The following is a 13,639-nucleotide window of genomic DNA, read 5'->3' as shown; positions in this document are numbered from 1 at the left end:
TTTCTCCTGACGTAAGGAGGTGGGCAGAAAACCCGAGACTAAGGTGGATGCCTACCTCCTTTCCTCCTTGCGGGTGGTCAAAGCCAATCCTCCGACAGCCCTTAGGTCGCGTGACTGGGGAGCAGGCCCCGCCCCTCAGAGCCGTCAAAACAATTGCCTCGAGCGGCAGCCATGATGGATTTAAAGGGGCAGTACCGGCAAAGGAGGCAGCCAGAGCGACAGACTGCGGGTGAGTCTTTGAGGGTACTTTGGGGCTTAGCGTTGAGGTCCCACTACCTCTTTTCCGCGTTCCGGGACAGATGGACAAAGGCCCACCAGCCGACCTCACACAACTCCAGACAAGCTGAAAAACCCCGCCCCCCGCGAGTCTTCCCGCCCCTCGGCGTCCAGAAGGACAGACAGACGGCCTGCCCCGCCCCCTGCGCTACCGACGGACTCATTGACCTCGGCGTTCTTTGGCTCCTGGGTACTTGCCCGAGACGGGGAGCTCGGCGGTGCCCCCGCACCTCCCCCCATCGCCCCCGCCCGTCTCACTCCGTCCCCACCCTGGGCCCCAGGGCAGATCGACAGCCGGGAACAGTCCTCGATCGCATGCCCAGGCTGGGGAGACCGACTCCCAGCACCGCGTTTCCCTGTGACCCTACAGCCGCCCAGAAGACGTGCTATTCTTTCCTGCATCATCAGGCGTCTGAGAGGCACCCTAAGGTGACTCCTCTCCGAGCCTGTTAGTAGGTCGTCATGACAGAGACAAAGCCATGAAAGTGAATGGGTCAGGAGTGACCAGGTCTGCCTCCTCACCCTTTCCCAGACACGCCCCTTGCCGCAGATCTCAGATCAAGTCTCATTCCCTTCTTGGGGAGAAAAGAGCTCCCCGTGGCCTGGGATGGGAGGTTGGCTTCGAGAAGGAAGAGGGACACTGGTCGCCTTTGAAGGCCTGAGGTAGAGAGAGGGAGGGTGTTTGTCCTGAGTAGGGCTCTGCGCCAGGTCTTCTGGGTGGCTGTGAAGTGGTGCATGAAGGGGTGGGAAGGCTGGACTTCTGGACTTTGGGCAGGGCAGTTCCTTGTGAGTACCTGGCTACTGAAAGAGTTTCTTCCGGGCTTTGGCCCGAGTGCCACAGGCGAGGGCTGTGCTCCGTACACCGGTAAGAATACTGGAAAGGTGAGAAACAAGGCTCTTTTGAGGAAGTAGGAAGAGAGCCTGACATCTGGGGAAGTATGGGTTGAAGGCCTAGTGGGGAAAGAAGCAGAGTTTCCTAGGTTTGGAGATGCTGGCCTTGGCTCCGAGGCTGACGCATTCTGAACACTTTGAGCTTTCTGGGATCCTCTCATCTGGGTCCTGCAGTGAAGGCTCCTTTCTTCTTCCCCTCTTCCCCGTAACTTTGAATCCTGTACGTTTCCTATTTTCTGAAACCTCTGCACCGTTTTCTTTGTATCTCCTGTCTGCTTTAACCCTGTTTCTTTTTCAGTGTTTTCCAGACACCCTCAAGTTCCCTGTAGTGCTGTCTCTCCTCTGATTGCTTTTCCTATTCCTTTTTTTAAAGATTTTTATTTATTTATTTGATAGGCAGAGATCTCAAGTAGACAGAGAGAGGAGGAAGCAGGCTCCCACTGAGCAGAGAGCCCGATCCGGGGCTCGATCCCAGGACCCTGAGATCATGACCTGAGCCGAAGGCAGAGGCTTTAACCCACTGAGCCATCCAGGAGCCCCTGCTTTTCCTATTCCTGACCCACGCTCTCTTTCCAACAACTTTTCTGTTTTCTTCTTGAGTTCTAAATCCAATTGCTAGATCTCAGCACTTTTGTTCCTTTAGTAATCTTTCTTTGTTCAAGTCAATTCCTCTCCCTCTCTTTTTCCCGCAACCTTAGCTTTGCATTTAGTGTCGTAGGTTCCCTCTCTATTGGTCACTCTCTATCCAGTTAAACCAGAAGGTCACCCATACTCTTTCTTGTCCCTTCCCTTGGGTCCTTACCACCCTTTAACCAAGGTGCTGAGCCTCTCTTTCTTATCTTTATCTGCTGAACTCTGTTGTTTCTCCTCAGCCCAGGCAAGGTCCCCCTGGCCAAGATGTCAGGCCTGGTGTTGGGGCAGCGGGATGAGCCTGCAGGGCACCGGCTCAGCCAGGAGGAGATCCTGGGAAGCACTCGGCTGGTGAGCCAAGGGCTGGAGGCCCTACACAGTGAACATCAGGCTGTCCTGCAGAGTCTATCCCATACCATTGAGTGTCTGCAGCAGGGAGGCCATGAAGAAGGACTGGTGCATGAGAAGGCCCGGCAGCTGCGACGTTCCATGGAAAACATCGAGCTGGGGCTGAGTGAGGCCCAGGTGAGAGGAAGGAAGTGATACCAAGTGGCCCTTCGAGGAGCATTTGTCTGATTGGAGTTTTGGGGTCATTTAGGATTGCCTGGTCCTAGATGCTTGCATTCATTCATGTAGTAAATATGTATTAAGCCCCTGCTTTGTGCCAGGCACAAGCCTTCTGGGCACTGGAGAAACATCACTGAATGCAATAATCAAAAATCTTTGCCATCTCAGAGCTTGCATTCTAGCTGCAGGAGGCAGACAATACACAAATGAGGAAAGGATTCTGTATGTCAAAGAGTGATACTTGCGAAGGAAAAGGGATAAAAATAAAACAGAGAAGGTGACTAGTGGGTGCAGAAAGAGGATACAACTTTAGATATGATGGTCAAAAAAAGTCTTACTGAAAGGTGACATTTAAGCCAAGATTTGAAGAGGAGGGAGTGAGTCCTACAATAAATGGGGGACAAGCATCTACAGCAGAGTGGGCAGTACCTACAAAGGCCCGCAACTGGAGCATTCCCGGTGAGGCCAGTGAGGGACCAGTATGGCTGCATTAAGAGCGGGTGATGAGGTGAAGCAAAATAGGAAATGAAGTGCAGGGGCGCCAGGCCGGCTCTGTCATGGAGCGTGAGTCTCTTGATCTCGGGGTCGTGAGTTCGAGCCCTACATCGGGTAGAGGGATTACTTAAAAATCAAAAATCTTAAAAGAAAGGAAGGAAGAGACAGAATGAAGGAAAAGAAAAAAGAAGGAGAAAGAAAGAGAGAAAATGAAGTGTAAGGTGTAGCAGGGTTAAGAGCCAATGGGACAGATCATGTGGAACTCGTGGTTCATCACAAGGATGTTGCTTTTACTTTGGAATGAGATGAAAGTTATTGGAATACCTGGAGCAGAGGAGTGATGTGGTCTGACTTAACATGTTACAAGGACTAGCTGGGTGCTGGGTTGAGAACAGACTCCAAGGAAAAAGGACCAAAACAGAGGCCAGTGAGGAGGCGGTGGTAGTCACCCAGGTGGGAAGTGATGGTGACCTGGCCCAGGGTGGTGGCTCTGAAGGTGATGAAAAATTGGATTCAGGGTGTATTTCGAAGGTAGCGCTCTTGCTGCCCAACCCCACCTCCTGGCCCCTGCCAGTCTTGCTGCCTCCCCGTAGGCTCCCCTCCCACTTAATCCCGGAACACTCTAGTCCAGAGTGGGGCGCTCATGGGATGTGCCCACCTAGGTGATGCTGGCTTTGGCCAGCCACCTGAGCACGGTGGAGTCGGAGAAACAGAAGCTGCGGGCTCAGGTACGGAGGCTGTGTCAGGAGAACCAGTGGCTCCGGGATGAGCTGGCAGGCACCCAGCAGCGGCTCCAGCGCAGCGAACAGGCCGTGGCCCAGCTGGAGGAGGAAAAGAAGCACCTGGAGTTCCTGGGCCAGCTGCGCCAGTATGATGAGGATGGGCACACTGCGGTAAGTGCGCGCCAGCAAGGCTGGCTACTGGGGTAGCTGGGAGTCGCCAGTAGTGGGGGGGACAGCTAGGAGTCACCAGAGACATGGGGACAACTGGTCACAAGCAGCAGGGACTGGCCATGCTGCACGACCTGCCCCCACCTGGCCGAATGCAGGTCCTGACATCAACTCCAGAGAGGAGCATGGCTGAAACAGTCTTAACTCATTTGGTCTGCATGTAGTTCCATGACAGCTGTGTATGCCGAGCACTGCGCACTCTGCTGGGGGCGTGCAGCAGTGACCGAGGCAGACAGAGTTCCTGCTCCCCCAGTTAGAGGTTTTGGGGTTGTGGGAGACACATAAGCACCCAGGCAATTCCAGCCCAGAATCCTACATGCTCCAACACGGGAAACCATAGCACAGTTGAGCAAGACCCTCCTAAAATTTGCTCTCAAGATGTATGAAGTGTAAACCTCACTCAACAGTCAGGTGTTTATTTCTCTGCTGTAGGCAGTGTGAGACGCTGTGTGTGGGGGAGATGTAAAGAACTATAAGAGAGAGTTCCGTCCTCTCAAGCTCCTAATGGAGCTGCAGGGCCAAGGCTTACACATGAGGACACGTGTGTGATGACACAGTGTCGTCGACATGATGTGACACTTCAGATGCTCAGTGCTGGATGAGTGGTTCAGTAATGGGAGGAATTCCAGGATCGGTTTGTGGGGACTGGAATGGCCTGAGAAGGATTTGCAGATGAGGTCATACACAGGAAGGGGGTACGATTTGGGTTGGATTTTTTTCATTGTACAGGTTAAGAGTTGGGCTGGATTTTGATGGATGATGAAGGGGAAAGGAGGAGCTTTCTAGACTGGGAGTGGCAGTGTGCCAACAGATAAGGCTCCAGGGCTGGAGAGCTGATCTCTCCCAGGAAAAGTGGGATGATTTGCACTGGACTCATTGACAAGGCTGGGTGGGAGGCTTGGAGGTGTTTCTGCAAGGCTGGTGTGCTCGTGGCGCAAAGCAAATTTCCCATGTGGAAGTAGGTGAGACAGTGAGGGCTGGGCACTGAGTCGAGAGGGAGTGGTGGCAGATCATGGGGAGGGTAGACGCTTTGGGTACTCTTTGGGTACGTGTCAATAAGATCAGACACACTCCCTGCCCTCAGGAAAGATAAGACAGACATATAATCAGTGTAAACACACAGGGATCAGCACTGGGCTATAATTACAAGAACTGAGGGGGGTGGGGAGGTGTGGAGGCTAGAGAATGAGGGTGCTTAGGAAGCTCTCAATGTGAAAGAAGGATATTTACAAACAAGAGCGGGCTGAGATTGGCGGACAGATGCTGGCCTTCCTAGTGGTAGGGACATGAACAAGAGTCTTCTCCACCTGTCAGTGATTTCATGCCTTAGAGGGGCCCTGAAGAGGCTACTGGGGATATCTATGCCTAGCCATGCTGCTTCTTGCCTTCCAGGAGGAGAAGGAGGGTGATGCCACCAAGGATTCCCTGGATGATCTCTTCCCCAATGAGGAAGAAGAAGACTCCAGCAACGGCTGTGAGTTTGCCTTTGGAGTTGGAGGGTAAAGAGGGGCAGCAGAGGGCTGGTCCCAGATGTGGCCCCCCCTTGCATACGGGATGCTCACCATCCAGAAATATGTTCTTCACTTCCCCTGGAGATAGGGTAGAGTCTGGGCTCCTGGTTCCATTTCCACAGCCTCCCCATTATTCACCAATATTTATTACACCATTAATGTGTCTTGAGCCCTATGGTAGGCACTAGGGAGACTGAGTTGAGAATGACAGAGTTCTTGCCTGTAAGGAGCTCAAAGTCGAATGGGATGATGACCCTGGAGTGAAAGAACATGAGGTCCTCGAGGGAAAGAAGCAGGTCTTTCTTATTTTCACATCCCTGACACAGCCCCTCGCTCATGCTTACTGAGTAAAGTTTGTCGAATGAATGAGTGATTGGGTGAACAAGTGGGGTTGTGAGGGGCACAGGTACCAGGGAGTGGGTGAAGGAATAGCAGTCGGGGTGGGTCTGGGGGGTGGGAGGCCGTGGCAGGGGGTGTGCACAGGCAGGGTTGGGGTGGGGAGGGCGGACAGCAAAGGGGAGAGGAAGTGCCCTGAGGAAGTCTCCTGTTTATTTTCCGGGATGGATAGTGTCCCGTAGCCAGGGCGCCCAGCACAGTGGATATGAGATCCCAGCGAGGCTGCGGACCCTGCACAACTTAGTGATCCAGTACGCAGCCCAGGGTCGCTATGAGGTGGCCGTGCCACTCTGTAAGCAGGCACTGGAGGACCTGGAGCGCACGTCTGGCCGTGGCCACCCTGATGTCGCAACCATGCTCAACATCCTTGCTCTGGTGTATCGGTGAGTCCTGGCCTCCTCGTCTTCCAGCTCTGCCTCCAGGTTCCCACCTTGATCCACCTTCGGCTCCCATTCCTCCTCTCCAGAGGGTACCTCTTCTCCCTGCTGGGCATCCCAAGTGACCCCACTCGTGGCCTTCCTCTGCACTCTCGTTCTTTCCATACCTCACCCCTTGACCTCAGAGCCGCTCACCTCTCAGGCTCTTCGCTTCTCCATTCCCTCCTTTGGGAGGGGCTCTTTCCCTCTCTGTCTCCGTCTCTTGCATCCTATAGCTGGTCTCCTCTTTGCATGGCAGTGTTCTGGATCCACATAGAGGCGTGTTGGTGAACTCTCACTGCTCTCCCCTAGGCTTCCTGTCTCCTCGCAGGGGGCCTTAACCCTTAAATGTACCTCTGTCATACTGAAGGGAAGGAAGGAAAGAGATGACTTGGGGGCAGAGTTCAGGGTAACCCCTATCACTTCTCTCCTCTTCCAGGGACCAGAATAAGTATAAGGAAGCTGCCCACCTGTTGAATGACGCCCTCAACATCCGGGAGAGCACCCTGGGCCGGGACCATCCTGCTGTCAGTACTCCTTGCCCTCCTCACCTCCTGCTCTTTTGGCTTCTCTTAGTTTGTTTATCCACTGCCCTCAGCCCACTCACTGTGGAGGGAGTTTCTGTGAGGGCTTCTTTCTTCCAGGCCCTCTCTGCTAAGCCCAGGGGTTCTCAACTCTTTGAGGCACAATGAGTCTTTCTTATAATGAGTATTTTCCTGAAGCATGATTCATAGATACTGTAACTGACCTACACATACAATTCCAAAAAATGTTGAATGGCACCTTATCATATAAAAATGAGGAAAGTAACAGAATAAAATAACATATAGGATGTGTTATAATGAAATGAAAACATGACATGCTAACAGTTCTATTAACTCCAACTACAGTAGAAGACATAATACAGATATAACTTACATATAATATGATATACTACAACTTTAGATTTAGAACATTGAGAGCAGTAAGACATTGGATGTAAGAACTAAGGAAAAAACGACAGGGCAGGGGCACATGGCTGACTTAGAAGAGCGTGTGACTCTTGATGTTGGGGCCTATGCCCCACATTGGGCACGGAGATTACTAAAAAAATAAATAAGTAAACTTAAAAAAAAAATGACAGAGCAGAAGTATTGGTGGATACAAGATTAAAAACCCATGTCAGACTCAGTAACAACAGGCCAGATTTATTCGTATATGATGAGAAAACAAGCAATGATGGATTGTCACAGTGGAGAAAATGAGAAAAAAGGTATTTTTGCAAACAAGGTATTTTGCAAAATTATGAACATAATTTTTTATGTTGCAACATGTGGTAGGCAGGGGCAATGTAGCTGAGAAAACAGCTCCCCTCTTGCTATCCCGCTAAGGGTCAAGGCTCACGATGTTCAGACGTCTGGCTGGACGCTCCAAAGTTAACAGAGCTATCCCACACACACAGAACATCTGTACCATCCTTACCTTTCCAAAGGTGATCGTGCCCCCAGTCTTCATGGCCACCAAAAACCACACCAAATCCCACCTCCAGAAATATCTACAAATCCCCCTAGAGGGCGGTACCACCCCCAGAGAGAACCTTCAGAACCTCCCCTGCCTCTGGCTAGGCTGGCCCCAGTCCTCTTCCCTTGGGAGTCCTGCATCGTGGGGCCCTGTTGTGAAGGGGGAGAACCCCTGGATCTCAAGGCACCGATGCTGCGGGGACGGGCCTTTCTTCCCAGGTGGCTGCCACACTCAACAATCTGGCTGTGCTCTATGGCAAAAGGGGCAAATACAAGGAGGCCGAACCACTGTGCCAGCGTGCACTGGAGATTCGAGAAAAGGTGCCTGTGTTCTCTTGTTCTTTGATGCTGTGACCCTCCACCATCTCTCTTCCAGTCTACCCTCCTCCCTCATGTTTTTACTCAACCCTCTTTCTTTGCCTTGTTCCCTCTCTTGTCATTCCCTTCCCCTGCTCCCCACGTGGGTTACACACACACACACACACACACACACACACACACACACACACACGGCCGTAGCCATCTGTCACTCCTTTACTCCCTTCCAGGTCCTGGGCACTGACCACCCAGATGTGGCAAAGCAGCTGAACAACCTGGCCCTGTTGTGCCAAAACCAGGGCAAGTATGAGGCCGTGGAGCGCTATTACAGGCGGGCCCTGGCTATCTATGAGGGGCAGCTGGGACCGGACAACCCTAATGTAGCCCGGACCAAGAACAACCTGGTAAGGGCAGAAGGGAAGAACAACCTGGAAGGGCATGGAGGGAGGGGAAGGGAAAGCACCCTACTGTGGTACGCTGACCTCATCACCTTTGTGCCTCTGGGGGGCTGCCTTTGGGGCTGAGGGCTCTGCCTCATTCCAGTGGCAGGGCGAAGTCCCATAGCCTCCTGGGAGCAGAGTGAACACCCTTGACCCTGCAGCTAGAAAAGAAAGTCTGAGGAGGATCTCTGGGAAAAGTCACAAAGAGATCAAGAGGTGGAAGTCCCTAAGCCCTGCTGAGACAAGGTCTCTGTCCCGTGTTTTTGCCTTTCTGCCTGCAGGCTTCCTGTTACCTGAAACAGGGCAAATATGCTGAGGCTGAGACGCTCTATAAAGAGATTCTGACCCGTGCGCATGTGCAGGAGTTTGGGTCTGTGGATGGTGAGTGGGGTGGGCCTGGTGAGGGAGCTATAGGGTGGTGAAGAGATGCAGACCCAAGGCACCTGGGTGGTGGCTCAGTCAGTTGAGTGTCAGACTCTTGATCTCGGCTCTGGTCTTGATCTCAGGGTCATGAGTTCAAGCCCTGCATTGGGCTCCACCTGTGGAGCCTACTTAAAAAAAATGCAGACCAAAGGTGAGGGGTTACACCCTAATGGTTCCCAGGCAGAGCCAGACCCCTTTAGTTCAGCTCCATGGGCCTCTGGCTTGTGGCTCCCCTCTGTACGGTCTAGCTCTGTTCTCTAACCTTACTACCCCATCCATGTATCACTTCTAGATGACCACAAGCCCATCTGGATGCATGCAGAGGAGCGGGAGGAAATGAGCAAAGTGAGTGTGGGGTCCAGCCTGGGGAGCCCCAGGCCACCAGGGTCTCTGGCTTCCTCTTTGCATGAGCCCAGCTCCTTAACTCTTTCCCACCTGACCACCAGCCCCAGATGTCCAGTGCCTTCCCTGGCCCAGCCCACACCATAGCCCCTAGGCATTTCTGTGTTTTCAGCTCTGGCTTACCCTCCCCTCTGTTCTGCAGAGCCGACACCGAGAGGGTGGCACACCCTACACTGAGTACGGAGGCTGGTACAAGGCCTGCAAAGTGAGCAGGTGAGTGGCCAGTGAGATGCTGGCTTGGCCTCCCACGCCCTCCATCCAAACCCTGAGCCTGGCCTCTGGGACCTTTTCCCCTCATCCCTTTAACCTTCTCTTGGCTCTGCTCCCTCTCTCACCTGTTTCTCTTCTGAACCCATCCTTACTTTCTTCCCACAGCCCCACAGTGAACACTACTCTGAGAAACCTCGGAGCTCTGTACAGGCGCCAGGGAAAGCTGGAGGCAGCCGAGACCCTAGAAGAATGTGCCCTACGCTCCCAGAAACAGGTCAGTGACCAGGAGGGGAAGGAGGTCTGGAAGGTAGGTCCTGGAGATGGGGGATCATCGAGGCTTCTTTAGAGTCTCAGAAGAATGAGAGGCCGAGGAGAAAGCGGGGAAATGGAGGTGAGAGTCTCTTGTAGTCATGGTTGTTTTTAAGTGTGTTTTTACCCACGCCCTTTATGGTCAGGACTCCAAGTTCAAGGTTCATATCACTAAACGGGACTATTGAAAGGAAAGCCATGTCCTTTCACAGTTTGAAGAAGTTACTGAGAAGGGTCATGGGTGGTGTGGGTGAGGGGGTTGAGGTTGAGGGGAGCCTGAAGTCAGTCTCTCAAATTGTGGGTCATGACTCATTAGTGGGTCTTTTTTTTTTTTTTTTAAAGATTTAAAAAATTTATTTGACAGAGAGAGAGGCAACACAAGCAGGGGGAGTAGGAGAGGTAGCAGCAGGTTGCCCGCTGAGCAGAGAGCCTGATGCGGGGCTTGATCCCAGAATCCTGGGATCATGACCTGAGCCAAAGGCAGATGCTTAATGACTGAGCCACCTATGTGCCCCTCACTAGTGGGTCTTGAAATCAATTCAGTGTGGCCATAGTGAAAATGGATATCTGTTTGTAAGTAGGAATGCATTGCAAAGAGAAGAGGCGAGTACTTTCCAGTGTGTGTGTACTAGGACATCACAAGGAAAAATGTCTCCCCTGTTGGGGCTAATGGTAAAAAAAAAACGTTTGAGGGGCGCCTGGGTGGCTCAGTGGGTTAAGCCGCTGCCTTTGGCTCAGGTCATGATCTCAGGTCCTGGGTTCAAGCCCCGCATCGGGCTTTCTGCTTGGCAGGGAGCCTGCTTCCTCCTCTCTCTCTGCCTGCCTCTCTGCCTACTTGTGATTTCTCTCTGTCAAATAAATAAATAAAATCTTTAAAAAAAAAAAAAAGTTTGAAAGCTCCAGCCTGAGGAGTTAAGGAGTGCAGATTCTCAGCACCTATCTTTTCCTTCCAGGGCACTGACCCTATCAGCCAAACCAAGGTGGCTGAGCTGCTTGGGGAAGGTGATAGTGGAAGGACCTCTCAGGAGGGCCCTGGGGGCAGTGTGAAGTTTGAGGGAGGTGAAGACGCTTCTGTGGCCGTGGAATGGTCAGGGGTGAGTCTCATTATTGCCCCTTGGTCACTCGGGCTCCCTCCTGCTGGTGTGATGGGGAGAAGCTCGGCCTGCCCAAGTAGGACATGAGAGCATGTAGTCCACATTCCAGTTCAGTTTGTCCCACCCTCGCAAGGGGGTAGGCAAGCCATTATTGATAAGGCTCTTGTTTACTTTTTCTTTTTTAAAATTTTATTTATTTATTTGTCAGAGAGCATGAGCAGGGGGAGAGGCAGGCTCCCTGACGAGCAAGGAGCCCGGTGCCGGACTTGATCCCAGGACACTGGGATCATGACCTGAGCCAAAAGCAGACGCTTAACCAACTGAGACACCCAGGCGTCCCTAGGGCTCTTGATTTCAATCATGAGGCTTTTGGGGGAGGTGGGATGTGTGCAGGATAAATGGGAACAGTAGACTTGGAAGCCTGTCTGCATGGGCTCCCCTTAGCTTCTGTGCCCCATCCCTCTCTGCCAGGATGGCAGTGGGACCCTGCAGAGGAGTGGTTCTCTGGGCAAGATCCGGGATGTGCTTCGTAGAAGCAGCGAACTCCTGGTGAGGAAACTCCAGGGGACTGAGCCTCGGCCCTCCAGGTACACAGTGAGACTGAGAGATGGTAAAGCAGATCAGTTAGCCCTTGCCTCCAACTCCTCTTGGCCCCCCATCTCTGGAGAAGTGTCTTGGAGAGAAACCTGGCGGAGGTTGATGGGATGGCCCTGGGGAAAGAATTTGGGAAAGATGGGTGCCCCAGGGGTCGGGAGAGGTGCTGAGGAGATGCCGGTTACTGATGAAGTTAAGAGAGTGTGCATGTGTGTGCGTTGGGGGGGGTGGTTGTCAGATGGTGAGGAGGCTGTGATTTGATGCGTACAGCAATGCACGAGGGGCCCACAGTGTTAGAACCTCTAACAGGGAAGAGAGAGGGCCTCAGTTCTTTCTTTTTGCACTGCAGCAGCAACATGAAGCGGGCAGCCTCCTTAAACTATCTGAATCAACCCAGTGCAGCACCCCTCCAGGTGAGAGAGAGCTTATGGGTGGGTGAGCAAAAAAGGGGAGCCATGGGGCCGGTGTCGCAGGAGCTAGGGAAGAGGAGAGGGTCTTCTGGGGTGAAGACTCAGCCAGGGAACTGGAGTTGGGTAGAAGAGAATCGCGCAGACACCTTGTTTGGGTGGTGACCACTATGGGACAGTTTTGGGTCAGAGATGGAAGTGAGTAAATTAATCAGGAAGGTAACAGGAGTTGATGTTCTCTAAACTGGTACTTTGGAATTATGGATAATTCAAGAATCATTTGGGGATACCAACTGCTCTTCCTCCTGCAGCCACCATATTCTCCGCCTTGGGGACTCGGTGGCAGATGAGAAGGGAAAAAGAAAAAAAACAGTATTAAGTCATCTATATCTGAGACAGCAATAACGACATGTTAATGGCAAGTGGCCATTTGTGTCAACACAGTCAGAGTATAGGATATAGGCTGATATTCATGTTGGTCTTTCAAGCACTCTCTCCACCAGATCATGGCTTTCTTCTTCTTCTTCTTTTTTAAATTTAAATTTTTATTATTATTTTTTTAAGAATTTATTTATTTATTTATTTATTTGTCAGAGAGAGAGAATGAGAGAGAGAGAGAGCAAGCACACACACAAGCAGGCAGAGTGGCAGGCAGAGACGGAGAGAGAAGCAGGCTCCCTGTGGAGCAAGGAGCCCGATTCGGGACTCAATCCTGGGACCCTGGGATCATGGCCTGAGCCGAAGGCAGCGGCTTAACCAATTGAGCCACCCAGCCATCCCTTCTTTTTTTTTTTTTTTTTTTTTTTTAAGATTTTATTTATTTATTTCACAGAGAGACAGAGAGAGAGGGAACACAAGCATGGGGAGGGGGAGATGGAGAAGCAGGCTTCCCGCTGAGCAGGGAGCTCACTGTGGGGCTGCATCTCAGAATGCTGGGATCATGACCTAAGCCGAAGGCAGACGCTTAAGGACTGAGCCACCCAGGTGCCCTTAGATCATGGCCTTCTTGAACATCCTAGCAAAGGCCAAAACTACACAGTGCCCCAGAGCTTGAGAATGAAGTTCCAGGCTCCATCCCAGCTCTAGAGACAGACTGCAGTCACAGTCACGTAATGGCTAGACTCCAAGGGACAGTCTTTGGGAAGCCGAGATCCCTGGTCTGATGGCATGGTGTTATCTGTTTCAGGTCTCCCGGGGCCTCAGTGCCAGCACTACGGATCTCTCTTCAAGCAGCTGACATTCAACCCACCCCCCCAGGTCTGCTGGGTCTCCCCCCACAGCCCTCTCAGCATTCCCTATTGCTCCTGGCTCTTCCAATCCCAAGGTGGGACAGGGAAGGGAGAGCAGTTAACCAGAAGATTGCTGCTGCCCGTAGGGTCTTGGCTCCCTCCTCAGGAATTCCCCTCAGGAAGGACCCTCAGGACACCCTCTCCTCATAGTCCTCTAGAGTAGCTAGCTCTGAGGCCCCCAAGATGCTTAAGGAGCAGGCACGCATCTCAGAGATGGAGCCTGCTGCTGGCTTTTCGGTCAGAGGGTTTGGAGCTGGCCAGCCAAGCTGCCTTGCTCTGGCCTCTCTTGTTCCCTCTGCTGCCTCACTTCAGGTCCGTGTATTTCACTTTTCTTAAATAAAAGAATCAGGTAACCATTTTGCCACCTGAGTCCTGACCGAAGAGGGTAGGGAGCAAGGGTTGTGTTGGGGCCCTTCACAGAAGGGCAAGGGACAGTGATGGATGGGGCAACAAGAGAAGTGTTGATTCTTGGATCTCTCCTCTCTTCCTTCCCTCTGTTTGTGTCCTCTGCAGCAGGGCCTG

The 13,639-nt window shown here is 52.3% G+C and overlaps 1 protein-coding gene across 7 annotated transcripts; it reads left to right on the top strand.

Annotated features, from left to right (window-relative positions):
* Positions 1–71: 71 nt before the first annotated feature.
* KLC4 (kinesin light chain 4) lies at positions 72–13,470 on the top strand. 7 transcript variants are annotated; one of them, XM_047733524.1, is made up of 16 exons: positions 91–229; positions 2,040–2,322; positions 3,522–3,752; positions 5,202–5,283; positions 5,889–6,099; positions 6,572–6,659; positions 7,851–7,952; positions 8,180–8,353; positions 8,671–8,770; positions 9,105–9,157; positions 9,357–9,427; positions 9,590–9,698; positions 10,687–10,827; positions 11,299–11,414; positions 11,771–11,834; positions 13,015–13,204. In XM_047733524.1, the coding sequence occupies exons 2-16, from the start codon at positions 2,065–2,067 to the stop codon at positions 13,063–13,065; spliced, it is 1,851 nt and encodes a 616-aa protein (XP_047589480.1). In that variant the 5' UTR covers positions 91–229; positions 2,040–2,064; the 3' UTR covers positions 13,066–13,204. The 7 variants fall into 7 exon arrangements, with proteins under 7 accessions (XP_047589478.1, XP_047589480.1, XP_047589485.1 ...); XM_047733529.1 differs by lacking the exon at positions 91–229 and adding an exon at positions 473–784; XM_047733522.1 differs by lacking the exon at positions 11,299–11,414 and having other exon boundaries at positions 72–229; positions 13,015–13,470.
* The last annotated feature ends 169 nt before the right edge of the window (positions 13,471–13,639 follow it).

The sequence above is a fragment of the Lutra lutra genome, chromosome 6, assembly GCF_902655055.1.
Source record: "Lutra lutra chromosome 6, mLutLut1.2, whole genome shotgun sequence".
In the NCBI taxonomy this organism is placed as follows: Eukaryota; Metazoa; Chordata; class Mammalia; order Carnivora; family Mustelidae; genus Lutra; species Lutra lutra.
This window is presented reverse-complemented; position numbering and strand designations above follow the sequence as displayed.